Source organism: Hemiscyllium ocellatum, chromosome 9, assembly GCF_020745735.1.
Source record: "Hemiscyllium ocellatum isolate sHemOce1 chromosome 9, sHemOce1.pat.X.cur, whole genome shotgun sequence".
Lineage (NCBI taxonomy): Eukaryota > Metazoa > Chordata > Chondrichthyes > Orectolobiformes > Hemiscylliidae > Hemiscyllium > Hemiscyllium ocellatum.
The window spans coordinates 12,845,229-12,869,492 of NC_083409.1; the positions used below are offsets into that span (position 1 = coordinate 12,845,229).

The following is a 24,264-nucleotide window of genomic DNA, read 5'->3' on the forward strand; positions in this document are numbered from 1 at the left end:
GACACAATGGGCCAAATGGCCTCATTCAATGTTGTTCACATCAATGACTCTGAGACAGAGAGAGAGAGAGAGAGAGAGAGACAGAGAAGAGGAAGTGTGAGGGGCTGACGTGGCTCTCTCTGCCTGATGCCATTTACATACTGAGGAACACCCAGTCAGACTCTCACAGGCTGCAGCTTTATAAAGCAGAGCCCAGTGAAGGGAGAGTTTATCAGGAACCAGGCACAGGGACAGGAGCACACACCATGATTTCACACATCCAGCTGATCTGGCCCCTGGCATTCTGTGTCGCAGGTACAAATCTCTCTCCTTCCACCTTGAATCTTTAGCTGCTCTCCATTTCACTCCAATTCCACTGACTTGTGATTGAAGGGAAAATGCTGAAACCAGAGGAATGCTCAGTGTCTCCAACAATCTCTCATTTGACCGGCTCTTTCTGTGACAGTTCTGACTTCACTGTGTTTCTCTCTGACCCCTCAGGTATCAGTGGGGACATCACCATGACCCAGTCTCCCCCGGTGCTGTCAGTGGGACTGGGCCAGACCGCAACCATCACCTGTAAGGCCAGTCAAAGCATTAGCAGCTACCTTGCTTGGTACCAGCAGCAAGAAGGTCAGAAACCCTCTCTCCTGATCTACAATGCAGCAACTCGATTCACAGGAGTCTCCGAGAGATTCACCGGCAGTGGATCAGGGACCAGTTTCACCCTGACAATCAGCAACGTTCAGAATGAGGATGTCGCTGACTATTACTGTCAGCAGTATAGCAGCGGGTCTTCACAGTGACACAGAGCTGTACAAAAACCTCAACACGCACAACACCACCTCCTGGACTGACACATCGCACAGTTACATAAAATGTATAATAATGAACACACAGTCTCACTGCCTGAAGTGATATATCCAGTTAGATCTGAATGAAACTGATCAAATTACCCAAAACTGGGATTTCCACTGTCCACGGCACACTCCAGTCCCTGTCGTGTCTCAACGCTCACTGAAGGCCTCTAGTTTCTCTCTTACACTCCATGGCCACATGTGAAGAGCAGCTGCAAGATTTAACATCGAAAAACAAATTTCACAAACCTCCCGAGCCCAGCTGGAAACAACCCAGAGAGACAGAGAGAGAAAGACACATGAATGAGGGAGAGACAGAGAGGGGCAGGGAGAGGGTGAGAGTGAGCGATAGACACACAGAGACAGAGAGAGGTTGACAGTGATAAGAGGAAAGCAGAGAGCTGAGGTTTTTGTACAGCCTCTGCACTGGGAGCTCTCACTGTGTCTTACGTTCGGTAAAGGAACCAAGCTCAGACTGAGTAAGTAAACCTCAATCCTCTGTTACTAACCCTGTCAATACTGAAACACACTTTCTAAAATACAGTTGCTGATTTGTTGAAGGTGTTAGTGGGGAGCTGCAGTGAATGAAATGGTTGATTGAGGAGCACTGTGTCTAACAGGGTGTCCAGCTGTATTTCTTTACTTTCATGCCCTCTTTAAAAAAAGCAAGATATAAGTCAGTAAGTTTTACTCACTGTGTGGAGGAGCTCTGTCCATTTACAGCCTGTGGTCCCATTCCTGCAGCATGGAGTGAAATCAGTGAGTAGCCTCCTGCCAGTCTCAGTGTGACGGATACGGGCAGAGTTTGATGTGAGCTCTGGCTCCCTGTCCCAGTCTCTGATCTCACTGACCTCAGCAGCAGCAGCAGCAGCAGCAGCAGCAGCAGCAGCACAGTGAGACACCGAGCTCCCACCTCCCCCAGCTTTAACTCTGCTCAATCACACAATCACAGAATTGTTACAGTGCACAAGAAGGCCATTCCGTCCATCCTGTCTGGACTAGCTCTCCGAATGAGCAATTGACTGAGTGTCATTCTCCTGCCTTCTCCCTGTCACCCTGCACATTGTTCCTTTTCAGATAACAGTCTCATTCCCTTCGGAATGTTTTAATTGAAGCTGCCTCCACCACACTCTCAGGCAGTGCATTCCACACCTTAACCACCCACTGGCTGAAAATGTTTTCCCTCATCTCACTTTTCTTACTTTTCCAATTACTTTCAATCTGTGGCCTCACAGTCTCAATCCTTTCACAAGTGGAATCATTTTCTCCCAATTTACTCTGTTCCAGGCCCCTCCTGATTTTGAATTTCTGGAACAATTCTCCTCGCTGCCTTCTCCAAAGACTTGGAGGTGCCGGTGTTGGACTGGGGTGGACAAAGTTAAAAATCACACAACACCAGGTTATAGTCCAACAGGGGGTTTATTTGGAAGCACCAGCTTTCGGAGCATCCCTCCTTCATCAAATGATTGTCAGCGGCGCACCAAAAGCTAGTGCTTCCACATCAACCTGTTGGACTATAACCTGATGTTGTGTGATCTGTAACTTTCTCCAAAGAAGACAGTCCCAGATTCTCCAATCTATCTTCAGAACTGATATTCCTCATCCCTGGAATGATCTTTGTGCATATGTTTACCAGCTCTACAAAACATTCACCTCCTTCCTGCATTATTCACATTATTTATGTCCCTCATGATTTTATAAACCTCTGTAAGGTCACTCCTCAGCCTCCGGCACTTCAGGGTAAAAGATCTCAGCTCTTCCAGCCACTAATGTTCACAGAGTCAGACAGCGTGGAAACAGATCTTTCAGTCTAACTCCTCCATGCTAACTAGATATCCAAAACTGACCTCATCCCATTTGCCAGCATTTAGCCCACATCCCTCTAAACCCTTCCTATTCATGTACCCATCCAAACATCTTTTAAATGTTATAATTGTATCCGTCTCCAGCACTTTCTCTGACAGCTCGATCTGGACACGCACCACCCTCTGTGTGACAAGTTACCCCTTAGGTCCCTTTTGGATCTTTTGCCTCTCATCTTAAACCTATACCCTCTAGTTTTACATTCCCTTTCCCAAGGCAAAGACCTGGGATATACACCCTGTCCATGCCTGTCAAGATTTTATAAACATCTATAAGGCCACCCCTCAGTCTCCGATCCTGCAGGAAAAATAACCTCTTCCGACAGTTCAAACCCTCCAGTTCCAGGCAACATCCATGTAAATCTTTTCTGCAGAATTTTAAGTTTAACAGCATCCTTCCTATCACAGGATGATCAGAATTGTCCACGTTATTCCCAAAATAGCCTCACCAATTTCCTGTACAGCTGTTAATGATGTCCCAACTCTGATACTTAGTGCAGTGACCAATAAAGGCAAGTGTACCCAACACCTTCTTCATCTCCCTGTCTCCCTGTGACTTCACTGTCAAGGAATAATGCCCCTGCCCCTGCCCCTGCCCCTGCCCCTGCCCCTGCTCCTGCCCCTGCCCCTGCCCCTGCCCCTGCCCCTGCACCCTGCACTTGCCCCTGCCCCTGCACCCTGAGGTCACTTTGTTGAGCAACACCCCACAGGGCCCCACCATTAACAGTATAACTCCTGCCCTGGTTTGACTTTCCAAAATGCAACATCTCACATTTATCTAAATTGAACTCCATTTGTCACACGTTTAGATCAGAGTGGTGCTGGAAAAGCACAGCAGGTCAGGCAACATCCAAGGAGCAGGAAAATCGATGTTTCGGGCAAAAGCCCTTCATCAGTATTCCTCTAGCCGAAAAGTCGATTTTTCTGCTCCTCGGATGCTGCCTGACATGCTGTGCTTTTCCAGCACCAGTCTGATCTAAACTCTGGTTTCCAGCATCTGCAGTCTGCACTTTTGTCCATTTGCCACACCTCTGCCCATTTCCCCAAATGATCAAGGTCCCACTGTACTCTCAGATAAGCTTCTTCACTATCCACTGTACCACCAATTTTGGTGTCATTTACAAACTCGCCATAATTCCTATATTCACATCCAAATCATTTATTTAAATGATAAAAAGCCAAGGGCCCAGTCCTTGTGGCACACAGCTGACATCTGATCTCCAGTCTGAAAAGCAACCACTTACCACCACTCTCTGTCTCCTATCTTGAAGTCATTTTTTTTTTACCCAAATGGCTAGCTCCCCCTGGATCCCATGTGGCCTAATCTTACTAATCAGTCTATCATGTGGAACCTTGTCAAATGCTTTGCTGAAGTCTATATAGACAGTGTGTACTGTTTTGCCTACATCAATCTTCTCTTCAAACAATCTCAATCACGTTAGTCAGACATGATTACCATGCACAAAACTGCATTGTTTGTCCAAATGCATGTAAATCCTGTCCCTCAGAACTCACTCCAATAACTTACCCAGCAATGACTTCAGGCTCACTGGATTAGATTTCCCTGGCTTTTCCTTACAGCCTTTCTTAAATAATGGCTAACATTAGCCAACCTCTCTGGTTCTCCAGAACCTCACTCATGGCTGTCAATCAGAAACATACCTCAGCAAGGGATCCAGCCATCTCTTTCCTAGCTTTCCACAATGTCCTGGGATACACCTGATCAGGTCCTGGAGATTTATCTACCGTCTTGCACTTTAAGAAATCTTCTTCTATAATGTGGACTTGTGTCAAGACATTACTATTTATTTCCCAAGTTCCCAAATTTCCATGTCTTTCTCCATGATAAATACTGACCTGGAATATTCATTTAAGACCTAAACCATTTCCTGTGGATCCACCCAGAGGTACATTGTTCATCTTCATGGGGCCCTATTCTCTCTCTAGTTACTCTTTTGCCCTTTTCTTATTTACCATAATTCTACCACTTTTGCCCTTGAGTAAGTTCAGGAATTGTTTGCCCTCCTTCAAATGTATCTCGACTATACCTGGTCCACATCCTCTACTATTCTTTTCAGGACTTTCCTGCCAACCTTTGATCCAACTTTATTCAGATCTGAGACATCCATATCTTATAGAAGCTGGCATTTTCCCCAGTGAAGATGTTTTACCCTGAAAAGGCCTTTGTTCTTTTCTACCGTCACCCTCAACTTTGTGATACAATGATCACTCTTCCTTAAGTGTCCTCTCACTGACACGTGATCCACTTGGGCCTCCTCATTCCCAAGATCCAGATCTAGCAGAGCCTCCTTTCTCATTGGACTGGAGACATGCAGCTGGAGAAAATTCACATGAACACACTCTCACGACTCTGGCCCCTCTGTCCTTCACACTGCTACTACCCCAGTCTATATTCAGAAATTAAAGAAATTCCACCCCCCCCCCCAACCCCATTTGTAATGACTATTATATTTGCAGGTCACTGTAAATTCCTTGCAAATGTATTCCTCTAAATCCTTCCCATTGGGTGGTGACTTATTGACTGCACTGATGATTCTGTGGACCTTGGTGTTCCTCTCTGACAGTCCCTCCTGACTCCCACAGCTCTGCCAAGTTAGTTTAAACCCTCTCCAACAGCACGAGTAGATCACCTCAATGGAGCTCAGTGCCAGCTCTGTTCAGGAGCAACGCTGTCTGGTCTATCCAGGTCCCATTACCCCAGACCCAGTCCCGATGTCACAAGAATCTAAAACCCTCCCTCCTGGATCCTCTTCCCAGCCCCACAGTCACTTGTGTTATCCTCCTGCTCCTCTTGTCACTTGCCTGGGGCACTGGGAGTAACCTGAAGATTCCTACTTTTGAGTTCCTGATGTTATTTCCCTTCTGAGCTCCCTAAATTCTGACTGCAGGACTACATCCCTTTTCTCCCTCTGTCACTGGGACCGATGTGGACCACGACTGCTGCCTATTCCCCCTCTCCCCTCAGGGTGCTCTGCAGTCGCTCAGTGACATCCTTGACGCTGGCACCAGGGAGACAACACACCATCCTGGATTCCCATCTGCAGCTGCAGAAACACCTATCGATGCCCTCAGTCTCAAATCTCCTTTTACGATCACTCTTCCAGTCTTGCTAATACCACCCCACCACCCCACCACCCCTCACCTCCCCTCCCCCCCCCACCACCGCCCCGGCAACCCCCCATTATAGCTGAGTCACCAGTGATGCCAGGGACTTGGCTCTGGCTGCACTCCCCAGATGAACCATCATTCTCATCAGGATTCTGAACTGTATCCTGGTTGGAGAGTAGGATGCCTGGGGACTCCTATACTAGCTGCCTGATCCTTTTGGACTGTCTGCTGCTCCCCCATTCCCTCTCTCCCTGCATACTCTGAGGCTGCAGAGTTACCACATCTAGAAACGTGCTCTCCACGGAGCTCTCAGCCTCAGAGACGCTCTGCACTGACACCAGCTGCTGCTCAAGCTCCAAAACCCAGAGCTCTAACTGCTGTCACAGACTTCACTTCCTGTACTCATGGTATTCCAGGAGCTGGGAAACATTCTGAAATTCCCACATGGATGCACACTCTCTCCACTCTTTGTTTGTCTCTTGGCAAAGTTCTGATGACAAACAGCTCCAGCAGGGCTCACAGTCCAGTGGGTTCAGTGTTCCAGGGTTTTGGGGAAACTCTCCAGAAGTCTTTAAGAAATAGGAGCAGAAATCAGCCATTCAGCCCATTGAATCTGCTCTGCCATTTGATCTTGGCAGATATGCTTCTCACCCCCATTCTCCTGCCTATTCCACAGGAACGTTCGATCCCCTTCACAATCACGAACCTATCTATCTCTGTCTTAAATACACTTAGTGACTTGGCCTCCCCTGCCCTCTGTAACAATGAGATCCACAGATTCACCACCTTCTGGCTGAAGAAATTCCTCCTCACCTCAGCTCAAAAGGGTCGGCCCTTCATTCTGAGGCTGTGCCTTGGTTCCCGAGTCTGTCCTGCATCCACTCTATCCAGGCCGATCAGTATTCTGCAAATTTCAATCAGATCCCTCCTCATTCTTCTAAACTCCATCGAGTACAGACACAGTGTCCTCAACCACGCCTCATATGACAAGCCTTTCATCCCCAGGATCATTCTTGTAAACCCCTCCAATGCCAGCACATTGTTTCTTAGAATATGGGTCCCAAATCTGCTCACAATATTCAAAATGTGGTCTGACCAGTGCCTTACACAGCCTCAGCAGTACATCTCTGCTCTTGTATTCTGGCCCGATTGAAATGGATGCGAACATTTCATTTGCCTTCCCAAGCACAAACTGGACCTGCCTGTTAAACTGAAGGGAAACCTGAATGAGGTTTATGCTTTAGATTTCCAAAAGCTTTCCTTATTTAGCAAACAGTCTTTGCATCTCTTCTTCCTCCCAAAGTGCATACCCTCACACTGTCACACATTGTATCCTGTCTGCCACTTCTTTGCCCACTCTCCGAGCCTATCCAGGAGCTTTTACAGCCTTCCCACTTCCTCAACACTACCTGTCCCTCCACCTATCTCATGTCACGTGCAAACTTAGCAACAATGTCTTCACTTCCTTCATCCAGATTGTTAATGTATAACGTGAATAGTTATGGCCATAACATTGACAACTGCAGAACTCTACTAGTCACCAGCGGCCATTGTTCCTCATGCTCTGCTTTATGCCAACCTGCCAGTCTTCAATCCATGCCACTACATTGCCACTAATACTGTGGGCGCTTATCTTATGTCAAATGCCTTGTGGAAATCCAAAGAGATTACTTCCTCGGACTCTCCTTTGTCTGACTGGCTCATTGCCTCCTCAAAGAATTCTAACAGATTTGCCAGGCATGACGTCTCCTTGATGAAGCCATTGCACTTCCAATCCTCTGCAATTTCATCCTTAAATTGAAGTCTAAAACTTTACCAACAACTGAGTCCTGGCGAACTGGCCTACAATGTCCCACCTTCTACCTCCCTCCCTTCTGAAACAGGGGTGGTATGTGAGCCATTTTCCTGTCCCTTGCCCCCACCAAATCCGTCCCCATCTCACCTCCATACCCTGACTCCATTGATTACTGAAAGATCATCACCAATGCCTCCACAATCTCCTCAGTGATCTCCTTCAGAACACATGGGTGTAGTTCATCCAGTCTGGGTGCGTTATCCATATTCAGACCTTTCAGCTTCCCCAGTACCTCCTCCTTAGCGATGGCCACTGCACTCCCCTCCGACCCCTGACAGTCTTGAATTACTGGGACACTGCTGGTGTTTTCCATGGTGCAGACTGAGGCAAAATATCTATTCAATTCCTCTGCTATTCCTTCATTTCCTGTTATTCTTTCTCCAGCCTCATTTTCCAGTGATCCATAGTCTATTTTTGACTCCCTCTTCCTTTTTATACACCTGATAAAACTCCTGCAATCTTCTTTTATATTACTGGCTAGATAACTCCCACATTTCACATTCTCCACCCTTAATGCTTTTTCAGTTATCCCCTGCAGGTTTTTAAAGGCTTCCTAATCCTCGGGCTTCCCACTATTCTCCACCACATTGAGTTACCTTTACTCAACTGAAATACTGTTCAATCTGATTGCAGCTTCTCCCTCTCAAACTACAGGGGGAATTCTATCGTATTATGGTCACTTATCCACAGGGATACTTTCACCTTAAACTCACTAATCAAGTTTGCCTCAATACACATCACTGAATCCAGACCTGCCAGTTCCATAATGGCTCAACCACAAGCTGCTCCAAAATCATCGACATTCCATGAAATCCTTTCCTTGAGATACACTACCCAGCCCACCTATCCATTGAAGTCTGCCCTGACATTTTCTGTCTCCTAATTGATTTCCTTCCCCACACCCTGGTCACTGCTTGGAGACCTGGACATAACTTGCATCAGATTCTTTATTTATTGCAGTTCCTCAGCTCTACCCACACAGATTCTACACCTTCTAACTCTACATCACTTCTTGCTATTGATTTAATTTCATTTCTCACTAACAAGACAACTCTTCCCCCTCTGCCCATCTGCCTGTCCTTTTGATAGGACATGCATCCTTGAATATTTAGTTCCCAGCCCGAATTCCCTTTCAGCCATGTCTCTGTGATATCCACAACATTGTACCTGCCAGTTTCAATCTGCACTACAAGCCCATTGTGTATATTGTGTGCATTTAAGTACAACACCCTCAGTCCTGCATTGATTGCCCTCCTTCCCATCATTGTCCCCTTATCTGCTGTGCTTTATGTTCGATTCCTGATCCTTTCTGTACTCTCTGTCCTTTTACATCTTCTAGAAACTTGAATAACCTTTCCTGAGCCCTCCTCAACTTTAGTTTAAATTCCTTGGAAACTCAATTTACCTGGATTTGTGACATCACTTTGTCAACCTTACTCAGAATGCTTTGTGCATTTAGATACAAACTCTTTAAGTTTGTTCTATTGTTGATTTTCCCTGCACTTTTATGATCCCTTTGATATTCAAAAATTCCATCCCTTCCTTTTATTTTTTGGTAACAATCAATCCCATCACTAACCGGCAATCCTACCATCTCCTTTACCTTCCATTTTCTCATTTTCCATCCAACTGAACCAAATTCCTTTCTCTTTGGGTTGAGTTCAGGACAATATTTATCGTTGAGCCAACATCATTATTGGTCTTTGATCTCATTGCTTCGAGTGGGATCTTGCTGTGCAGAAACTGGCTGCCACGTTACTGACATTGCAACAGTGATTGCTTGTCAAACAAAACTGTCTGTAAATGTCTTTGGGAGAGCCTGATGTGTTAAGGGCTGGATTGAAATACAATTAGAGTCAGAGGGATGGACAGCACAGAATCAGACCCTTTGGTCCAACTCGTCCATGCTGACCAGATATCCGAAATTAATCTAGTCCCACTTGCCAGCATTTGGCCCATATCCCTCTAACATCTTTCTATTTACATACCCATGTCTTTTAAATGTTGTAATTGTCCCAGCCTTCACCACCTCCTCTGGCAGCTCATTCCATACATTTAACTCCCTCTGATTGAAAACGTCCCTTAGGTCCCTTTTAAATCTTTCCCCTGTCACCTTCAGCCTATGCCGTCCAGTTCTGGACTCCCCAGCTCTGGAGAAAAAATCTTCTCTATTCACCTTATCTATGCCGCTCATGATTTTATAAACCTCTATACGGTCACCCATCAACATGCAATGATCCAGGGAAAACAGCCTCAGCCTATTCAGTCTCTCCTTTTCATGCAAACCCTCCAACCTTGGCAACATCCTTGTAAATCATTTTAAGATTCGCAACATTTTTCCTACAGCAAGGAGAACTGAATTGCACACAGTAATCCAAAAGTGCCCTAACCAATGTCCTGTACAGCCGCAACAGCTCCCAACTCCAATACCTAATGCACTGACAAATAAAGGAAAGCAAACCAAATAACTTTGTCACTTCCCTATGTACCTGCAACTTCATCTTCAAGGAACTATTCTTCATTTTTTGGAATAACTGAGAGTCTTTCAGTTGTGAAAGATGCCATTCCATGGCACTATTGGATGAAGAGCAGGCAGTTCCCCCTGGTGTCCCTGGTCAATATTTATCCCCCAGTCAAAATCACTCAGAATGTATTTCTCTGCTAATTATCACATGGTGTTTGGGATCTCGCTGTGCACAGTCTGCTGGAAAGATCCAGTGGGACACCCTGAGTTGGGGACAGGTGCTACACAAGTGCAAGTCTTTCTTGAAGGTTGGAGTCTCCTGATCAGGATCCTCATCCATTGTCTGCGCACTCTCACCTTCCAGGAGTCATGGGGTCATTAGGAGCAGTGACCCTGTCTGACCCTAGGACACTGAGACTCTTTGCAGCCTCACCCTTGACCTCAGCCCAATAGTGTGCAGCAAGGTTTGAAATATAATCTAGAATCTTCTACACAGACACCCCAACGTGATTCTTTCCTGACGTGTGTGGATCCGAGTCTTCTCCAATGTTCTTGGATAAAGTTCTCCTGATCTGTGGGTAATCGGAGGTTTGTTAAAGAGATACCACGCTCCATCCCACTTTCCAGCTCTTGCTCCATAGCTCTGGAAGTTTTGCTGTTTCAAGTGAACATCTAAGTGTTTTTTCAATGTGATGAGGGTTTCTGCCTCTCCCACCCTTTCAGACAGTGAGTCCCACATCCCACCAAGTTCTGGGTGAAAACAAAGACCCTCAACCCCCCTCTAATCCTGCCCCAACTGATTTCAATCTCTCCCCATGGTTATTGCCCTCTGTGCTGGTGGAAATCAGTCCTTCCTACCCACTCTGTCCAGGCCCCTCATCATTTTACACACCACCATCAAATCTCCCCTCAGCCTCCTGTGTTCCAAAGAAAACAGTCCCAGCCAAATCCAATCATTCCGCAAAGCTCAAAGTCCCCATTCCAGACAAACTCCTCCTCTGTCCCCATCTCTAATGGAATCACATCCTTCCTGTATGTGGTGACCAGAACCGTACACAGTTCTCTCACTGTGCTCTAACTGGGGTTTTATACAGTTCCAGAATAAACAAACACCTTGCTTTCACAGTCAACCAAAAATGAGATAAGGGAGGTGATGGTCTAATGGTGTTATTGCTGAGCTGTTAATCCAGAGATCCAGATAATGTTCTGGGGACCAGGGTTAGAATCCAGCAGATGGTGGCATTCAAATTCATTCAAAACAACATCTGCAATTAAGAGACTAATGATGACCATGAAACCATCGTTGATTGTCAGGAAAAAGCATCTGATTCCCTTATGTCCTTTAGGGAAGAAAACTGCCATCCTTACCATCTGACCCCAGACCCACAGCAATGTGGGTGACTCTAAACTGTCCTTTGGGTGATTAGGGATGGGCAATAAATGCTGCCGATCCAGCAATGCCCTCATTCCATCAAGGGAAAAAGAAAAACAGTTTATCCCATGTGTCTTCTGAACCACCTCACTGACCTGCATTAATCACCATGGCCACATCTTCCACCTCCACACCCATCTGACTTCCAGCTTCAAAATGATGAGAGACATTCCTTCATTATCTGAGAAACAGATAGAAACATCAAACACAGGAGCAGCAGTAGGCCATTCGGCCCTTCAAGGCCTGCTCCACCCTTCAATATGATCATGGCTGTTCATCCAACACAGTCCCCTGTTCCTACTTTCTCCCCACATTCTTTGATCCCTTTAATCCTAAGAACTGTATCTAATTCCTTCTTAAATACACATTGCATCTAATTCCCTTTTGCTGGAAAAATGGATGACAATTATTGGGTTGTTGTTTTTTGACCAGTATGGACACAATGGGCTGATGGGTCTTTTGGGCCCCTATGACTCTATTGTTATTTATTATGAATAACTGGGTACCAAGGGCTGACCCTGTGGCACCCTAAGTTGTTATTACCTGCCATTCAGAAAAAGACTCATTCTTTCTGTGCTGTCTGCCAACCAGTTCCCAATCCATGTCAGTACGTGAACCCCAATCCTCTTGTTTCTTTGGTCTAGATGTGGGAGTCCCACCCTTACTCATTGTGGGAACAGATTCTGAACAGTCTGTCTCATCCTTTGAGGGCTCCCACTGCCCTGACACTGATTTCCCATCATGCCATTGGTTCCCATCCACTTTTACCAAAGCACCGCACAGTTTAGTAAAATGAAAACTTTTACACTTGCTCCATGGTTCTCCATTTCCATTCCTCCTCTCAATCTCACTGAGTTCTAATCAGTGTCACTAAAATGCTTCCCCATCGATAGCCCTTCCAGCTTCCCACATTCATTCCATAACTGATGGTCCAAAATTGTCCCTTCTCTCTCTGCTGCTTCACCATCACCTTCTCAGGGACATCTAGGGACGGTAATGAATGCTGGCCCTGCCAGTGACACTCAGATCGCAAGAAGCAATTTGAACAGTGTCTGTTCATTTGTTGGATTTATTCTGTATTGACGAAGAATGTTCAAAAAGATCGTATTGTCAGTGAATATTGTGAGGGTTGAATTCCCTTCAAATGTCAGGGATTAAAATTGTTTCTTTTGTCTTTCAGTCCGTGACAACTCTCAGCCCAAGCTGACCCTGCTGCCCCCCTCCCCTGAGCAGATTAATGCCAAGGACACTGCCACCCTGGTGTGCCTTGCCAATCACTTCTATCCCGATGAGCTGGAGGTGCAGTGGAAGAAAGACGGTGCAGTCATTTCGGACGGGGTTCAGACCAGCAACTACCTGCGAGCTTCGGACAGCACCTACAGTGTCAGCAGCCTGCTGACCCTCTCTGGGTCTGACTGGGAGTCCAACGCTCGCTTCTCCTGTGCCCTCACCCACGTGACCCTCCCCTCTCCCCTCAGCAAGAGCATCAGGAGATCAGAATGTGTGTAGAGTGTTGGAGACAGTCCACAGAGGAGACACAACTTTAAATAGAACAGGGCTGAGCTGGCAGGACAAAGGTCATTGTCAGCACTGAATTTCAACTCTCTTCCTTCTCAGGACTGCTCAGGGAACCTTCTGAGGTTTGGATGTAAAAGCAGGTCATTGCGACAGTGTCGAGGGAGCTTTACACTGTGTCAAACCCCATGCTGTCCCTGTTCTGGGAGTGTTTGATGGGGACAGGGTTGACTTGTGATGCCAAGTAAAATCTCTTGAAGTTGCTGAAGACTGTCAGCTGTACAAAACAATGTGAACCTCAGAAGTCTCTGCTTCAGTAAACCAGATCTCCTTCCTGCTCAGCCGCCAGTTCCAATTTAAGGTTTTGTCACTGTTTAAAGGGACAGGATTCTCATGTTATTGAGCAATTCTCCACAAGTGTTTTCCTTAAACACCATTGTGGCTGTGAATTTGAGCAGCTTCCTCTGTCTGGGCTGTTAATTGCAGTTTTTTTTCTGTCAATGTGAATGTGGAAAAGGGAATAAAGGTGAAGATTCAGTCTCTGTCTGGTGTGTGCTTTGGAAATAGATAACCTTCCCCACCCCCCAGTTGATTGGCTGCATTTCAGCAGGTCATTGTCAAGATTGGCTGGTTGGCCTGTCAATCAATTACAATCATTAATCATTAATCATTTTCAAATGATCCCTTTGATCAGGAATTTATGCAGGTTACAAGATTCCAAAAAGAACAGAAACCGACAGCTGTTAGGACTCAATAAGTACAATCCGACACATTCCCTCTTCACTCTGTTGGTCCAGGCCCAGCTGATGGGATCGCACTGTGCAATCTCTGCTGCATGTTGGGTAGCTGCTGAAACAATCTTCGGCCAATCACTGACATTGTCAGCTGTGTCTCTCTGAGGTAAAAACAAGGACTGCAGATGCTGGAAACCAGATTCTAGATTAGAGTGGTACTGGAAAAGCACAGCAGGTCAGGCAGCATCTGAGGAGCAAGAAAATCGATGTTTCGGGCAAAGCCCTTCATCAGGAATAAAGCTCTATCTGGAATGTGTGCCTCTCTGAGGGCGAGTGTTTAACTTAATGCTGCTTGGAGGGGTCTCTCTCAGTGTGGATTTGTTACTCAGAGAGACACCTACAGGCAGCGTTCAGTAACGCACCCACATTCGGAGACACCTGTCTCCAGCATGGAGTGTGATCATGTTCCTCAGTGCTACCTGTCTCACAGAGTGAGTGTGTTACTCTGTGCTGTCTGTAGGTGTCTCTCTGAGGTATGTGTCTCCGAGTGATGGATTGAGAATGGGCTTTGTGCTGGGGATTGAAGATTAGGCTTTAATCTTCTCAAATCATGAATGGAAAACAGTTCTGCTGATTCAGTCTGAGATGGCAGCTCATTCAGATGGCCAAAGTTAAAAAACACACAACTCCAGGTGATAGTCAAACAGGTTTATTTGAAAGTAGAAGCGTTCAGAGCACTGTTTCTTCATCAGGTAGCTGGAGGGGCAGGATCATTGGACACAGAATTTATAGTAAATTCAGATGGCAGCTGAGAAAGGTGAATACTGAGAGTGTATTCTCAGTAAGGGAGGGATTTCAGAGGCAGTGGGCACTGTGCTCCCTCATGCAGAAATGTCGATTTTCCTGCTCCTCAGATGCTGCCTGACCTGCTGTGCCTTTTCCAGCACTACTCTAATCTAGACTGTGCTCCCTAATGTGATGTCCAATTACAAGGGGACTTTCTGAATCCAGGGTCAATGGTGGCTGCCTGCCCAGCCAATGCTGGCTCCCCATAGTCATATTTCAGTGGTTAATTAACCCAAAACAAGGTGCAGCAATATTACCTTCCAGGGAGGGGAGCTGTCTGAGGGAGGGAGGTTGAATTCTTGCAGCCCCAAGAGAGGTTGCGGTGGATTAATGACAGGTATGACCACCATGAAGGTGCCACTTTCTCTCCCCCTGCTACAGCTGTAATGACCCTCAGGTTAAAAGTGTGACTGCTCTGGAATGATGACCACATTCCTGGGTGATGGAGGGAAGGCCAACCTCTCCCAAAGGCAGCACAGGCTGGATCGAAGGTGAAACAAGAGTAAGCTTGGGGAGATTGAGGGTGACAGAAGGAGGGGGTTGGTTGGCAGGTTGTTATTCAGAGTCAGGTCCCAGAGTATCAGTCCTTCTGACATTCCCCTTTTTATCTGTCAGCCAGGGCTCCCTGATTGGACAAAGTTAACCGTCCCTGTCAGGGAACTCATATTTCATCAAAAAGAATAAAACATTTATTGAACAAGGAGCTCAAGAGCTAAATGACATTCAACAAAATTAATGGTTTGAAAGATTTCATTATGGATACTGCAAATAAGATTTGGTGAAGAACTTTTTCACTCAACAGGTGGTGGGAATCCGGAATGGACTGTCATAAAATCCCTACTGTGAGGAAACAGGCCACTTGGCCCAACATGTCCACACTGACCCTTGGAAGAGTAACCTACCCAAGACCCAATCCCCTATCTTATTACTCTGCTTTTCCCCTGACTAATGAGCCTACCCTACACATCCCTGACCACTGTGGGCAACTTAGCATGGCCAATTCACCTAACCTGCACGTCTTTAGACTGTGGGAGGAAACCAGAGCACCCAGAGGAAACCTATGCAGACACTTGGAGAATGTGCAAACTCCACACAGACAGTTGCCTGAGGCTGGAATTGAACCTGAGTCAAAACACCCAATCCAGCCTTGACTTCGCTCCAGCATCTGCCTCCACTTCTGGCCCCTCCCACTCTGCAACCAGGACTGAGACTACATTTCCCACAGTCACCCTGAGTCCAACTGCCTACCTGCAGCCAGCCAGCACACTCGCTCTCCCTCCTCACCCATCCACCCCCACAGTGCACCCTATCCCTCCACTTCTCCCTCTTCACCTCATCCCCACCTTCGCACTCCCTCACCTCACTCCACAACCCACCTCCGTCCCAATCTCCTTTCTCTCCCACACCCATTCTCTCCCATTCCCATCAGCCTTGCCCCCTCCCCTCCTTCAGCCATCTCGGACCCCCCTGAAAACCTCGTCCCCCACCCCGAGCCTTGCCCCTTATTTACTGCCCCCCACGACCTCGAACTCTCTGAGTCCAAAAGGTCCATCCTGAGAAAAGGGCTCACATTCGTTCCCAACTTCAAAAAATCCCGCACCCACCAGGATGTGGAGCTCTTCTTCCGCCGCCTCTACCTCCGTGTCTTCTTCTTTAACAAAAACTCCCAAACTCCCTCTGAGGACCCCTCCTCCCACCTTCAACCTTCCTCCTCCACTTGGTCACCCCCCAACCCCCCCACCACCAGCTGTGTACACACCCTAGAGCCCTTCATTGCTGACCACTGATGTGACATCAGCCGCCTCAATTTCTCCACCTCCCCTCACCCTCTCCAATCACCCCTCCTCCAAACATGCAGCCCTCCACTCTCTCCGTACCAACCCCCGGTTCACTATCAAACCCACTGACAAAGGTGGTAGTCTGGGGAACGGACCTCTTTGTCACAGAGGCCGAACCCCAACTCTCTGACCCCACGTTCTACCTCCCCCTTGCCCATGACCCCACTGTGACCCATCAGGCCAAGATCACTCACACTGTCTGTGCCCCCATTGCCTCCAGTGATCTCACCTCCACTGTCTCCAATCTCACAGTCCCCCAGCCCTGCACTGCCCAGTTCTACCTGCTCCCCAAGATCCACAAACCCAACTACACTGGCCGACCCATCATCTCAACATGCTCCTGCCCCACCGAACTCCTCTCATCCTACCTCAACTCCATCCTCTCCTCCTTGGTTCAGGCACTTCCGACCTACATCCGTGACACCAACCATGCTCTCCATCTCTTCAGTAACCTTCAGTTCCCAGGCCCCCAGCACTTTACCTTCACTATGGACAGTCCTTATATACGTCCATACCCAACAAGATCAGCCTCCTGGCCCTCTGCTTTTTTCTCTCCAACAGATCCATCCACTCCCCCTCCACCAATACCCTCCTCCATCTGGCCCAACTGGTCCTCACCCTCAACAACTTTTCCTTTAACTCCTCCCAGTTCCTCTAAATCTAGGGGGTGGCTATGAGTACCTGGATGGGCCCCAGCTCCCCCTGCCCCTTTATTGGCTATGCTGAACAGTCCCTCTTCAGTGCCTACACAGGCACTGTGCCCCAGCTCTGCTACCATTACATCGATGACTGCATTGGTGCAGTGACCTGCACCCAGGCTGAACTGGAGCAGTTCATCGTCTTCGCCCACAACTTCCACCCTACCCTCAAATTCACTTGGTCCACCTCGGACACCTCCCTCCCCTTTATTGACCTCTCCATTCCCATCTCCAGTGACCGTGTTCAGATAGACATTTACTGCAAACTCACAGACTCCCATTATTACACGGACTATACTTTCTCCATCCCATTCTTCCAATTCCTCCGCCTCTGCTCTATCTGCTCGAATGAGGAGACATTCCACTCCCAAGTATTCTAGATGACCACCTATTTCGAACAACATGCTTTTGCTCCCTCTGTCATCCATCGCACCACCTCCATTTCCCATTCCACTGCTCTAAACCCACCCCCCTCCAAACAGAATAAAGACAAAGACCCCATTGTCCTCACCTATCACCCAAACCAATCTCTGTATCCAACACATCATCCTATTCCGCCAACCCCAACAAGACCCCACTACCAAGAATGTCTTCCTCACTCTACCCCTGTCTGCCTTCCACAAGGACTGTTCCCTTTGACAGTTCTTGGTTTGCACCACTCTCTCCACCATCTCTCCTGAACCCCCCGGTACCTTCCCATGCAAACGGAAATGATGCAAAGCCTGCTGGTACACCAACCCCAGCACCTCCATCCAGGATCCCAAACAGTCCTTCCAGGTGAGACAGAGGTTCACTTGCCTCTCCTCCAACTTAGTTTACTGCATCAGGTGATGGCGATGTGGTCTTCTCTACATCGGGAAGACCAAACATAAACTTAGGCAGTGGTTGGTCGTGCATCTCAGCTGGGCCTGTAGGAGCCGACCAGACCTCCCAGTCACCACCCATTTTAATTCCCCTTCCCACTCCCTTTCTACCATGACCATCTTTCGCTTCCTCCATTGCCACAATGAACCAAATCGCAAATTGGAGGGACAATACCTCATCTTCTGCCTGGGCAGCCTACAGCCCAGAGGATTCAACACTGAGTTCTCCAAATTCAAACACCTTCCCTTCCCATTCCCTGACTCCCTCCCCAGCCCCTCCCATCTCTTCCACTCCTCTCTGCCACCAAACAGATTAATTCCTTCCATTAACGAACCAGGTCGTTTCATCTGCCTGTCTTCATCTATCCCCATTCTCCACCTTGCCCCGCCACCCCCTTTATCTGCAGCTCCGCCTACACTCACCGCCATTCCTGAAGAAGGGTTACACCCAAAACATCAACTTCTTCACCGCCTGATGCTGTCTGGCTTGCTGTGTTCCTCCAACCTTCTGCCTGTCATTGAATGGAACCAGCAGGAAAGGGCTGGACAATCAAGTGTCAGGGCCATCAACAAATGGGAATGGGACATACTTCAGACCAATGCATTGAGACAGTCAATCACAAAGAGGTGACCAAACTGAAAATGAAACACTCATACACAGTGGACGGAATTTAATATCAGAAAGTGTGAGACCATGCACTTTGTTCGGAATAATCGAAAGGCCGACTATTATTTAAATAGTGAGAGATTCCAAAAAAGTGCAGTACAGAGTGATCTGGGTAGTATTGTGCATGAAACATTGAAAGTTAGTGCAGGTGCAGCAAGGAATTGAGAAGGCAAATGGAATTTTCACCTTTATTGTCTGGGGTTGGAATTTAAAAGTAGAGAAATCTTGTTGAAACTTTACAGGGTGTTAGTGAGCCTGGATTTGAAGTATTGTGTGCAATTTTGGTCCCTGTATTTAAGAAAGGATGGATAGTCATTGGAGTCCTACTCCTGCTTCAATTTCTCATGTTCTTGTGTGCTCCAGTGTCCCTCCCTCACAGCACAACTGGTTTGTCCCTTCCCTGCAGTAGCAGCCTCCAGTCTCTGGGTGGTGCTGCCATATGATCTGCCTTCCCAGGCTGTCACAATTCCCACATCACAACAATGCCTGGACTTCGGAAGTATTGAATTGGCTGTAAAACATTTTCCAACATCCAAGCTCAAAAACGGCATAATAGAAATATAATTCTCTCTCCTTTTATGTTTTGTCTCCAAGCCTTCCCACCTGTCATCCAACAACATCGCACACTTGTGTAAAATCTAGAATGGATCATGAATCTCTGGGAGAACTTACTTTGTGACAACACTGGGTCTAATGACCACACCCTCAGTGGGCTTTGAGGGTGAAGGTCAATAGCAGTCTCATTGGGACTTGATCTGAATTGTCTCCAGTCAGTCAATGCTTTTGTCTGGTCCAAACAGTACTGACCAACCTTCGAGCCCAGTGATCTGATTGAGATGAAGGGTGAGCTGTGCTGGACTTTCACACATGGCTCACACACATGGTGAAGCAGGGATTCCCCATTTCAGAAGAGTAAATGGAACAAACGAACTGGGTGGATGTGACATCCCCACCTGTCCCCAAGAGAGTGGGGACAGGAACAGTAATATTCTCACACAGAAAGGATGGTAAAAATTTTAACCCAGAGAGGGAGAGGGGATAGGAAAAGCAATGCTCCCTAAAGACAGGGGACAGTATCTGTCTGTTCCCCACTTTCTTGTTGTGTTGTGACCTTGGGAAATTGGTTTGGTTTATATTTTCTCAGTTGTATTTAGGTTTGATGAGGTGATTCATTAACAAGGATTCCAATTACATATTTCCTGTAGCAGCAGATCCATTGAAGATCACGCTATCATTTGGAGTTTGCCCAAGTTTCTGTCCAGGCTGATACAGCATGGTCTACCAGTGCTGCTCCTATTGGGCTAAACCATCACACACGAGGGAATCTGATGGGCACTTTCTCTTTGTGCTGACAAAGGGAGAGATTTGGTTTTACTGTGTTGGTGGCCAGAGAAATTAGTCAGTGGATGTAGTTCCAGCTGAGCAGAATGTTCTGATGTTCACGATGGGATTAACCTCAACAGTTCCCACTTGCCTTTACCCCGACAGTGGAACAGGAAGTCACCATGCAGTGGTCTCCTGGCTCACACTGAGACACCAAGTTGATGGTATAACTGCAGAGAGCAAGGCAGTGGCTTGGACTCACCGAACAATCAGTGGCTTCAGCCAACAACTGGGTCACAGGCAAATGGCGTGTTGTATAAACTCTCAGTATCTCAGCGAACATTCATTGACAAACATAACTAGAAAATGGAACAGGATATTGTTTATGAAAATTGGCATTGCAAAAATAAAATACAAACACATTATAGATAATCCCATTTCAAAGACTACAGCATTTTCTTTGAAAACTGGATGATTAGTGGGCGGCACGGTGGCACAGTGGTTAGCACTGCTGCCTCACAGCGCCTGAGACCCGGGTTCAATTCCCGACTCAGGCGACTGACTGTGTGGAGTTTGCACGTTCTCCCCGTGTCTGCGTGGGTTTCCTCCGGGTGCTCCGGTTTCCTTCCACAGTCCAAAGATGTGCGGGTCAGGTGAATTGGCCATGCTAAATTGCCCGTAGTGTTAGGTAAGGGGTAAATGTAGGGGTATGGGTGGGTTGCGCTTCGGCGGGTCGGTATGGACTTGTTGGGCCGAAGGGCCTGTTTCCACACTGTAAGTCTAATCTAATCTAATCTATAATGAGATGAGAAATCAAACACCCATCCACACCGTCACACGGTGTTGAAGACGCACTGTCCTCATCATAACAGGTTTGCAAGCATCTGAATAACACGTAAGGGGAGAGAAACATTGCAAACTGTATTATCACGAGAGAGGATCCATTAAAACCTAGAACCATGATGTTAAATGCTCCCTGCCATAAACAACACTGATGCATTCACATCATTGGAATGTTAAACGATTTAAATCTCAAGAGGCATTGATGATTTTTTTCCAAGACCATAGCAAGAAAGCAGCAGCTGACATATGAACTCGAACAAAATGATAACAGGCATTGAATACAGAGCTGACTCGAGAGAGAGAAAAAAGATCAACAGCAGAGATCTGTCCATTGCTGGGAACATTTTAGACAAGACACCTTGTTGCCAGCAAGTTACTGCAGCTTGAAAACTCCAGTACGGTCAGAAAGAGAAAAAGGACAATGTGCAGATTGTTGAACAGGCCCCTACACCTGGGCCTGAGGCAGGGGCCCAAGCTCCAACACACTGGCCTCACTTCACACCAACCTTCACACAGTGCGGGGTCATGAACTCCGGCCATCAATCTCTCAGGGACTGGGACGGAGTGAGGGAACAGGGACAATTGTAGAAGAGACAATAAGGAGCAAAGCAAGATGGATAAAGTGATTTGGAAAGGGGTTAGAGGAGAAAATATACTTTGTGCCACTCAGTACTAACATCATCTACGTGTTTCACAGAATGAACAAGACAGCACACTGTGAAGACAAACAAAAGTCACATCAAAGTACTTTTCTTATCACAGGGGGCATTTTCATTGTGGTGCCCTCAGTACCCTACTTCTAAAGCTGCACTGTCTCTCTATGGGTCCCTGCAGATTGAGCCTGTCAGCTCCAAGTAAGGCCCCAGTTTATTTTTTACTGATCAGGGACAGTGAAGCAGCTGCCCTCTAGTGGCGAGAGAGAGCTTGCGCTGCTGCTGAGGATTATGGGTAAAGTCCCCTTCCATTCGCGCCCACACAAACCAGCAGCCACTTCAGCTGCTTTATTGAAAACCACAAGCTTTCAAGGGGCTGTTCTTTCAACGGTGTAACTGGACACACGATCAAATGAGTTAGGGGCAGAGGAAGGAGATTCATCCTCTTGAGCCTGCTCCCTATGGCTGACCTGATTATTCCACATTCTTGCCTTACTCTGATAGATTCTTGAAAGCAATGGCTATCTACTTCTTCACTACAAGCATTCAGAGGTTTCATTTCTATGTTTAATGAAGAATCCCAAAGATCTATGACCTTATGCAAGATAAAAACCTGCTTATCTCGGTCTTCTATGAGGGAACTTGTTTTAATTTGATATTCTCCCTGAAAAGGAAACATGCTTTTCACATCCACACTGTATTCTATGTTCATGTTGATATGGCATCTGCTTTAATCAGCTGCTCTCTCTTGAGAACAGCAGCCTATCCTGCCACCTTCAGTGACTGATGCACATAAACATCCAGGTCCTACTGCCCCTACACCCACCCATACTTGTACCCTTTAGTTTGTTTTGTCTCTCCACGTTTTCTTTCCAAAATGAATCAGTGACATCTCTTTCCATTAAATTGTTTCTACAGCCGTCTGCTCATTCCATTAACTGATCTACATCCTTTTTGAAGTTAGACACTATCTTTTTCATCAGCCGAAATATATCCAAGTTTCATACCATCAGCAAATTTTGAAGTTATGCCTTGTGCACTCAGGTTAACATAGATTTAAATATTTTAAATATTTCTTTTTAAAATGAACTATCTGATAAACTATTGTAAATTAAACCTCAAATTTATTGCCCATCTCTAGTTACTCGGTCTGAGTTCTCAGCCAGATTATGGGGCCTTTAAGAATGAATCACGTCACGGTGGGACTGGAGTCACAGACCGGGTGATGACTGGGTTCCCTTGTCCAAGCTACATTCATGAACATGACATTGAGTTTCATGGGGTTTTTTATTCAGATCCCAGCGTCTTCCTTCCCAGAAATTACATGGCTCACCACCGCCCTCTCCAGGACAATTAGGAAAGGGCAACAAATAGCAGCCATTTTTGTGCCCGCCCATCCCAGGAGAAATCAAAATAAATGAGATACACTTCAAATGATCAAACTGGTGAGGCTTGAATTCATCTCTTTGGAAGACTGGAGCCTAGGCTAGAAACAGAGCCATGACATGGGTGACCCTGGTTTGTCAGACTGAAAGGTGGAGCATCCTTTGGATTGACACTGGGATCAGACACAAAATGAATTACACTCAAAGATCGAACACACGGCTATCAAAGCAGGTCACCAAACTGCAAAGAGCATCAATTTATCTGGGAGACCTCAACAGGTATCATTGGGTGTAAGAGCATTAGGCAGGCAAGTGTCAGATATTGTTGAACACACTAGAAACACAGTCACACAGAAAGGGAAGCTATTGGGATAGAGCAGGGAAATGGGAATAACTGAATTTCTCCACTGAGAGCTGGAAGGGGCTTTCTCAGTTGTAACTCCTCTGAGAATGATAAAGGTTGAAGGGCCATTTATATTATAAATAACACTGCAGCCCGCAAGAAAGGATGTCGAGTGACAGATCTCCTTGAACTTGGAAACAATATCAGAAATAAAGGTCAATGTGATTTTGGATTGAATATTGAGAGTTAGGAGATGGAGGGGAGAGTGACCATGGCAGCTGTCCTGAAGAATGGTTAGGTCATGGCTAGAATATGGCGCACAGTTAGGGGCTGCTTTGAGGGACAATACATAATGGGACATGGAGAAGTGATCTCGGGTCACAAGAGATGTGCAGGCTAGCAAATGGAAAACGTCATGGAAAATGCAGGATTACGGGAATATGTGGGGGAAGTGTGGGATGGGTGGGATGGCCTTCAAAGGGTCGGTATGAGCTTGTTGGGATGTGTGGCCTGCTTCCACTCTGTAGGAATTCCTCGATTCTGTGATTCTATGAGGGCCAGAACAGGATCTCGACAGTGGAGGGAGGGTATTCTGATGTTCAAAAATTCTGAAACAAATAAACACAATAAATGTAGATTTACTCTCAGTGCAGACAAACTGAAAGGCAAAATGTCATATTCTCCAGTCATATACCAGGTACAGAAAAGAGATCAGGAAAAACATTTTGATGCAGTTATTGGAATTGAATGATGAATGATGATAAACAGAGTGCTCCATTCAAAAAAAGACAGAATTACTTTTTAGAATTTCAACAGGCCTGAAGCAAAAGAGGAAATCAGGATGAAATAGTCATTTGAGAATATAGTACTTGAGTGAGACAAAACCCTTCTTGTGAAAGCATTTCATTTTGCCTTGCTTTCTCTCCATGGATGCTGCCTGACCCGCTGGGATCTCCATTCTTTTGCTGTGCTATTTCT

At 46.6% G+C, this 24,264-nt stretch overlaps 1 gene segment (V, D, J or C); it reads left to right on the plus strand.

Moving 5' to 3' along the window:
- Positions 1 to 245: 245 nt before the first annotated feature.
- On the plus strand, positions 246 to 13,075 carry LOC132818588 (Ig kappa chain V region Mem5-like; the record flags this gene model as incomplete). The annotated part of the segment is given in 4 exon segments: positions 246 to 294; positions 481 to 777; positions 1,283 to 1,315; positions 12,759 to 13,075. Coding segments are annotated over 4 exon segments (696 nt in total), but the record flags the coding sequence as incomplete, so codon positions are not given.
- Between the last annotated feature and the right edge of the window lie 11,189 nt (positions 13,076 to 24,264).